General features: G+C 44.9%; 1 protein-coding gene across 7 annotated transcripts in view; it reads right to left on the bottom strand.

Annotated features, from left to right (window-relative positions):
- Positions 1-8,926, bottom strand: part of SAMD4A (sterile alpha motif domain containing 4A) — a 228,648-nt gene that overhangs the window by 95,178 nt on the left and 124,544 nt on the right. Inside the window, exons 1-2 of one of the 7 annotated variants that reach the window (XM_009211565.4) lie at positions 7,517-8,264; positions 6,954-7,025 (exon numbers count right to left, since the gene is read on the bottom strand). The exons of 5 other annotated variants lie outside the window; for them this stretch is intronic. In XM_009211565.4, the coding sequence (XP_009209829.2) occupies positions 6,954-7,011 (58 nt within the window). In that variant the 5' untranslated portion in view covers positions 7,012-7,025; positions 7,517-8,264. Of the gene's footprint in view, positions 1-521; positions 635-6,953; positions 7,026-7,516; positions 8,265-8,926 lie in introns of those variants that run through there. One more of the 7 variants, XM_009211568.4, reaches the window with a different exon arrangement.

Consider the following 8,926-nt stretch of genomic DNA (forward strand, 5'->3'; position numbering starts at 1 on the left):
TAGAGAATGAACTGATCATAGAGACTTGAGGTATTTCCAAAATCTGTGATAATGATTTTTCAGGGCAACTTAATACAGAGTTTCTGATTACGATTTGGCTTCCTGTGGAGGCCTGCCGACAGGGACAATGTGTGCTGATTATATGGACTTTGAGTACGTCTGGTCTCTCTGATGATGGCTCCTCGTGGCAAATTAACCAGCCAGCATTGCAGTGCCTACCTCCCTACTTTCTAGTTAGCATGAGTCAGTCTTTCAGGAGAGTATCCTCAGAGTGCTGACAAGTGTGAACATCTCCACCTTCAAATGGAAGCCAGACCCTACATGCAGGGACTTGGTCATACTGGCTAGGTCCTGTCCAACTGCCCACTGGCCTTTGTGGCATCCACACTACCCTCTAGAGAGCAAAGAATCTTTGCTGAGATTTGTATTTAACAAATTCTTCTCCCTGGGGAAGATTCAGGAAGCCTCAGAATTTTCAATTAATTGATCACTTCTGAGATCCAGGCTCTACCATTACTCACCCCAATATCACCTGATTCAGGACACAGTGGAAAACTTAAGTGCGAGAACTTCAAGGTTTAGAGATGTCAGCTCACCTCTAGTATGTTTTCTGAATATCTTCTTTGTTATTTCTCTGTATAAGGAGCAGAGATGTAACAGTTTGCTGGATGTTTTATGTGGATAGAAGTTAATGATTTATAATTTGTAAGCCAGTGACATAGATGTAGTAAAAAAAAAAAAATTAAAGGAGCTATAATTAAAGACCATGAGGATTAGGAAACTGTCCCAATGATTTTTGGAGTGACAAAGAGTGTGTTTAAATACCAAGTCTGGTGTTATTACTACACAATGGTATGTCAATGCTTAAGGGCTCTAGTTGTTAGTAAATTACCCTTAAATTGCTATTTTATTATACCCTTGTTTTCAGTTTAATAACGTTTACCATAAAAGGGTTTCTCACAAGCGCATTTAGGCAATTTGCTCATGCAAGAAATGGCTAGGAATTAAATGCACACACAGAAGAAGTACTAGTGAAATGAATGTGCTAAAAAGGAAGGAATATTGGTGGGTTTTACATGGTCAAAGGCTCCTTGGAAGAATATATGTTACAAAGTCAATCCTAGACACATCATGTACTAAAGGCTTCTAAATATAGTGCAACTCTGCACAACTCAAAAGTGGATAACAACACACACCATGTATTTATTTGGTAGGGATGTGAGCTGAGCCCAGGGCACCTGAAAAATCAGGGCAAAAATACCAACATGGCAAATGGTGGGATTCCTGTGTTGGCATGGCACTTGAATTTGTCTCCCAAGGTACCCTCTTGAGCTAGAGGTGACCAGAGAAGAATCCCCATAATTTGGTGGGAGCCCTGCTAGTGGTATGGATTCGACCAGTTGTGATGGGGAACCCAGTCTGGAGTTATGAGCCCTTACAGCTGCAAGTGGTGCTTTGAAAAGGTACAAAGGATTGAAAAGACATAAACCCTCCCCCTACTTTCAAGGAAGGTGATTGCGGGCTTCCAGGGTGGCCTCCATTGATCCTAGACTACTGGTATTCACCTGTGTGCTTTTCTCCCACACTGAATGAGAGTTGGTCTATGTGACCAACAGTGTGCAGTGGAGGCATTCTGACCTTAGGTCACAAAAAGCATTGCAGCTTCTACCTTGCTGTCTTGGTTCATTTGTTCTGGGAGAAGCCAGTCACACCAATTATGAAGATGCTCAGGCACCCCAGGGAGAGACCTGTACGGGGAGGAGTTCAGGCCTCCTGCCAACAGCCAGAATCAACTTGCCAGCCATGTGAGTGAACTTGGAAGTGGCTCCTCCAGATCTAGTTTATTTCTTGACTACAACTTTGTTGGAGACCTTGAGCCGGAGCTACCCAGCCAGGCTGTTCTAAATTGCTGACCCTCAGAAAACAGAGATAACTTCTTGTTAAGTCTTTAGGTTTTAGAGTAGTTTGTTACACAGCAATAGTTAACAAATACAGAGAGCTTTTGGTTACTTGGTAAAAATCACTTCAACATGTTACTGTCCCTTGGATTCACTAGAAAAGGCTGGGATCTATGTAGCGGACTGTATAGACCACTATGATCATTTTAGTCTTTTCTGACAACAGGAAGGTCAGGTGCTGGTCATTCAAAGGCATCTGACCATCCTCAAAAGGCAAGAACCAGGTACCTCTTGCCCTAGCAGATACTTCCAATGAACCCTTCACCTCTCCAGAGGAGAGATCTGGTCATCTCTTTCATGGAGACTTTCCATCTGTAGTTACTTTTTCCCCAGGTACCGGCAGAGCTGGGTGCTCCAGGAGTGCTCCTTTACTCCTTAAGGACCCAGGCCAGCTGGAAACTAGTCCTGAGATCTCGGCCAAGGACTCAAATTAGGGTTAGGATTCACCTTCAGGTTTCTGACCTCCTCCTGGCCATGACCAGTCAGGAGGTCTAAGGCTGGCCATTCCCAGAGGGCACAAAAACCAGGCCAGCTCCCCCAGCCACCTGCCTCGGTTCTGACCTCTGGCCCATGAGTATGCAGACAACTCCATGTTTGTATCTCCAGCCCAGGTTTCTCCCCTGAGCCCCAGATTCACATTCCAACTGCATCCTCTCCATGCTCACTCAGATGATCTCAAAGTCAACATGTCTACAACCCAACTCTTGCTCTTACTCTCACCACATCTGCTTCTTTGTTCTTCTTTCCTATCTCAGCAGATGGCTTTCCATCTTTCCAGGTGCTCAGGTCAAAACCTTGGAGTATCCTTGACTCCCTTCTCTCATATCCTGCATCTAACCTCTCCATCAATCCTATGGGCTGAATTTTCAAAATACATCTGGAATGTGACTACTTCTCACCATGTTTCTTCATATCCCCACCCTCTCCAGTAGTCTATTATCAACCATAACAATCATTTCTTTTTTTTTTTTTTTTTTTTGAGGCGGAGTCTCGCGCTGTCGCCCAGGCTGGAGTGCAGTGGCGCGATCTCGGCTCACTGCAAGCTCCGCCTCCCGGGTTCACGCCATTCTCCTGCCTCAGCCTCCTGAGTAGCTGGGACTACAGGCGCCCACCACCGCGCCCGGCTAATTTTTTGTATTTTTAGTAGAGACGGGGTTTCACTGTGGTCTCGATCTCCTGACCTTGTGATCCGCCCGCCTCGGCCTCCCAAAGTGCTGGGATTACAGGCGTGAGCCACCGCGCCCGGCCTCATAACAATCATTTCTAAAAGGATCTTTTAAAACTAGAAGATAGGTTATATCACTCCCCTGATCAAATATGTCAATGGCTTCCCATCTCAGAGTAAAAGCCAAAGTCCTTATGATGGCCTGTTAGTCCCTCTATGATCTAGCCTCCACCCTTACTACTGACCCTCTCCTGTTTCAGTCCATCTTGGCTGCTGTGATGTTCCTTCAACATATCAGCCGTGTGCCTGCCTCAGAACCTTCACACTTGCTGCTTCCTCTGCCTGTAACACTTTCCCCCCACACCCGTGTTTAGCCTCTCTCAGCTCTGTCTTTGCTCAAATGTCACCTTCCTACCTTTAGACAGACCTTATCTGTCTACACTATTTTAAATTGCCCACCCCACTTCTCTCAGTTTACACTCTCTTATTCCCAGGTCATGCTTTGTTTTTTCCATAGCACTTACCACCATGTGACCTGCTGTACAGTATGCTTATTTCTGGCCCCTCTCCATTAGAATGCAAGCTCCATAAGGGTAATGAGAGTGTCTCCATTTTTTTTCATGCATTAATATTCCTTATTAATTACAGTTTTTTGGTTTTTTTTTTGAGACAGGGTCTTGCTCTGTTGCCCAGGCTAGAGAGCAGTGGCACAACCATGGCTCACTGCAACCTTAACCTCTTAGGCTCAAGCCATCCTCCCACCTCAGCATCCTGAGTAGCTCAGACTACAGGCATGTACCACCACATCTGGCTAATTTTTGTATTTTCTGTAGAGATGGAGTCTTGCTTTGTTGCCCAGGTTAGTTTCAAATGATCCTCCTGCCTTAGCCTCCCAAAGTACTAGGATTACAGGCATGAGCCACTGCGCCCAGCTAATTATGGCCTTTTGTTTGATAGTGTTTTAATAGTCTTTTGGATTTCTTCAAAATGTTAGTTGTTTCCTAGAAGTTTCCTTTAAATGGAAGGCTTAAGATAGAATAGATGACTATGACCTATAAACAATAGTAGGTACCAACTGTCACACACAAACTGTTCAATCACCCCTTTCTCATTCAACTTTGTTGTATTCTGATTATTTTTAGTTTTAACATCAAATAAAAACAGGAACATGAAAAACAGGAAAATAAAATGATTAGCTCAATTTTCAAAATCTTCACTACCTCCCCCTTTTCAATATTCTGTTTAAGATGGAAAGTTTCCCCATTGTTTTTTGCTAGAAAACAAAAGCAAAATGGGTGCTTTTTGTGATTGTAACTGACACCAATTAAAGTAATCTTCATGAAAAAGATTTGAGAGGCTGAGACAGCAGAATGAAATGTATTTAATACAACTCTTGCAAACATCTGTTGAAGAAGGAAAGAAAAGCAATGTCAACAGGGTTTAAGACTGTTATATGTCTGATTTTTTGCAGCGGGAGGGGGGGACATTAAGTGATTATGTTTTAATAAAGCCTCATAGGAGTGGGTCTCCTAAAAGTTATATAAATCAGAGGTGAAAAAAATGTTACTTCACTCGACAAACACAAGACACATTCTTGTAAACCACACTTGACTAGTTTTTTACACCAAAAACCCCTCAGAGGAGAGGCTGGAAGTGTTCTAAATGCAGGAAGCTTTCCCACTCTCTAATCTTCAGCGCCGCCCTCACACTCCAGACCACCACTGCCAAAACCCCACACACCACAGAGTGACACTCCAATAGTATCTTAAAATAATGAATTAGCAATCCTTATGCCGACCTTGCAAAGGAGAAAAGTGTGCTTTCTGCTTCTACGCTTAGATTTAGGCCTTGTTGCACAAGAGGTTCTAGACATGAGGGTCCCAAAAGAAACACACCATTGTCCACGTAGCCTAACTGCAATAATACTTTACAAAGAACTCCCAGGTCAGCATCCTTGGCAATGTCCAGACAGTCAACAGAGGAGTATCTTGGGAGGAGTATAAACAGATCGAATCACGAAAGAATATTTCATGCTTAATTCAGTGGAGCAAATGGAACAACAGCCATGCCACACAACAGGTTTATACACCTCAGGAAATATGGGAAGGGCTGGAGTGCACACATCCCACCCCTGACACCAGGGAGCCATTCTATATCTTTACATGACTGTGAAGTTACTGGGTCCCATGCTTTCTCAGATAACAAGGAAGTTGCTCAACAACTTATAGACAAAGTTTCCCAACTCAAGAGATGGGATCCAAAGTGTAAGTGTGAATGTAAGAGCCCTGTGGTGTGGTGTGTAACCATGTAAATATTGTCACCAAGGAACAGCATATAGATATTCCCAAAATATGCATGTTAGCAATGTTGATAGTGAAATGTATATATCACTCATTTAGGTATGAAATATGAAATAAAATACTTACATGCACGAGTCATCCAATGGGGGAGAGGATGAACAATTTTGTGGAGGCAGGATATTCGAGTCCATAGTCACAAATTAACTGATACTCTTTTTGGAAAGAAAGGCTTGGCTAACTGTGCAAGGACAGAGTTGGGTGACCCTGGAACATATTCAGCCCGGCTCTCCTGTCCTCCTGGGGCATGGCCCTGTAGAGGGAGCTAGAGACACACCTCCCTTCCTGCTTCCCCTCCAGCTGCCAGCCAACCCAGGGAATTTCTGCAACAGTAAGCAGTAAAAGGCAGCTGATTTTCACCTGTTACTTGTGCACCAAACTCGTTTTCAGGTTAGTAGGTCTACTGATGCAATCAGAATAAGATTTTTCAGATTTTTCTTTTTTCTTTTTTTTTTTTTCTTTGAGAAGGGAAGCTACTTTTTCATTGCTGAAGTCCTTGGGCAGTGAGTGGGTAAGAACAGATAGGAAGGACGATGGTGAAGAAAGCAGTTCTCTACATAGGAATAAGAATGGCTGCGGCCATTTCCCTCCTTCTCAGCATCCTGCCATGAAATTGAGTAGAGCCAGGGCTCAGGGGCTGGACGAGAACTAGGAGGACTGATTAGATGAGGGCCCTTGGCTTTGGCCAAATTGGTAGGGATGCTATAGAAGGAGATAAGAGCTCAGAGCTCATAGGGATAGCATCTCCAGACAAGGGCCTCATCCTTTCCAAGTTGCAAGCATGTCATCATCTAGAATTCTACAACAAAGGCAGGCACAAAAACAGCAAGAGGGCTCAGGCAGGGAAAGGTAAGGGGGAGGAGAAAGGCCCACTAGGACAGAGAGGAGCAGACGCAGAGACAGAGTTGAGGACCGGTTCAAGCCTTGTCTACAGACCCACACAGCCTGGCGCAGGCAGGCCTGCGGGCTGTGTTGTAAGCACCTTGCACTGCTGGGAAGCTGGAGAGAGGACCAACCTGGCAGGAAGGAGCTCCTTCCTGGAAACAGACCTTCTAAACTCTACAGAGGAAGGCAGGAGGCAGCAAGGGGCCCCTATGTCCGGGGAGTTTGGAAACTAACCATTGTCTGCCCTCCCTCAACTCTACCCCGGGGTCTGAGACACATGGCCCAGTGAGCAGAAAGACAAAGCTAACTTCTAGCCACACTGGTTATGAGCTGGGAGTGACAGCAGTGGCCTACTGTGTCATTTTAATCTAGCTTCATACCATCACCTTTGGAGGTGGTTGTATTTATTAATCCATCAGATATCTATCTTTGGTTCCTATCAATGTATATGGCCTAGTGCTAGGATCTGTCCTTTTCAATGACATCTGTGGTGTCAGAGAGAGCCATAGGGAAAGTTCTTTTTCCCATAGAAATGTCTGTAACACAAAGAACGTGGGGGAGAATCAGACCAATGGGGTAGAGAAATACTTGGAGAAGGGCTCCATTTCTGGAACCAACAGGCAACACTGTAAGGAGTAGAATCCATCTTCGAAAGTACTCCTAGGCCCTCCAGCCAGCACCCAACACATTATTTGGCAGGAAAAAAAAAAAAGAGCTTAGTCTATTATCACTATACCAGTGGAGACTTAACCTCCGGCTGTTTGAATCTCACATGAGATCACTATTATTTATCATTAAATACTCTCTGCTGTAGATATGTCTTGGACACATCTGAACCCTCCCCCTCCTGCTCCTATCATCATCTGTGATGTAGTTTAAGAATCCACCTCTCTCCCCAAATGCCATTTACCCACTTGGGCTCTCATTGCCTTTTCTCTACCACAATTGAGCTCAGTGACCCGCACATCTGTATGACTCTCCTTCCCTTCACCCTCCCTGAGGGTGGGGACAGTCCTTCCAGTTCTGTGTCTCCTACTCCCTCACCCAGGTCAGTGCCGATCACACAGCCTTGTTAGACCAACCTGGTCAAAAAAAGATACATGTCCTTTTTCTATTATGGCTGATGACACGGCACATCTGTTCCTCCTCACCTTTGTGTCTCTCTGATAAGTATCAACAGCAGAAATCTCTGGACCAGGGTAGAATGGTGAGGGGACACTGAGGCTCCAGCAGAAGGGGAAGGCTGGCCTCTCTTCACAGATGATGTCCCCAGCATCTTCACATCAACACCCCTCCCTTGGCCTTCACCAGGTCACATGTCCAGTGTCTTTCTGCTAAGAGCCCCCTCCTCTTGTCTCTACTCAGTCACAGACACAGGCAGGGTAGCCGAGTCACCTGGACACTTGGAGCCCAAGGTGCTGGTTGTTAGTGCCTAAGACGGGTTCAGTTGTCTTGGGGGCTCCTTTCTGAGGTATTCACTCCCAAGAACTGTAGGAATATCAGGTGCTCTAAGTGACTTGGGGAAAACAGAAAGACAATACGGCGTGGGGAATGACAGCACAGATGCTAGCCATGTTGTCTGAGCTTCCACTGAGTGAGCTGTGTGAACTTGGGCAATTCACCTAACCACACTGTGCTTCAGTTCCTTCATCTGAAAAATGGGCTACCTCCTAAGATTGGTGATGTTTGAGTTACTTAATCTTTGTAAAGCATGGGACCATCATCTGGCCCATAGTGAGTACTATGTAGTTGTTAGCTGCTCACCATCAATCTAAGGGACCAGGATCATGCTCCATGGGGCTCTCTCCTACAGGATGGGGATAGGAGAAGGAGACCCAAAAGCCCTAAGGCACTGGTTCACAAAGTGTGGGGGAGGGGCATGCCCAGAAAATTGTTAGAAATACAACTTCTGGGCCGGGCGCGGTGGCTCACGCCTGTAATCCCAGTACTTTGGGAGGCCGAGGTGGGTGGATCACCTGAGGTCAGGAGTTTGAGACCAGCCTGGCCAATATGGTGAAACCTGTCTCTATTAAAAATACAAAAATTAGCCAGTTGTGGTGGCAGGCACCTTTGATCCCAGCTACTAGGGAGATTGAGGCAGAAGAATTGTTTGAACTCGGGAGAAGGAGGTTGCAATGAGCCAAGATCGTGCCATTGGACTCTAGCCTGGAAAATAAGAGCAAAACTCCATCTCAAAAAAAAAAAAAAACAAAACCAAAAAACAACAACAACAAAAAACTACAACTACTTTTGGGACGCTGTCTATAGATCTACTGAATCAAAAACTGTGTTTAACAAGCCCCCAGATGATTCTGATCCAGGTTCACATTTGAGAACCCAAGAAAATCATGGCCTCCAATTGATAGCATTTGGAGGATCGAGTAAGGCTGATGTGAAACCAGGTAGGAAACATGATTTCTTACCAGGAGAAAGGCTAGGAGGAAGAGGTTCAAAGAGTGGCAAGGACCTGTTTTTAGAGGAAGTTGTTGGATTTTTTTTTTTTTTTTTAAGTCAACAATAAATAAGCAAAATGTCATAATATTTCTAAGACAGGGCTGATC

This window comes from Papio anubis, chromosome 7 (assembly GCF_008728515.1).
Source record: "Papio anubis isolate 15944 chromosome 7, Panubis1.0, whole genome shotgun sequence".
Classification (NCBI taxonomy): domain Eukaryota; kingdom Metazoa; phylum Chordata; class Mammalia; order Primates; family Cercopithecidae; genus Papio; species Papio anubis.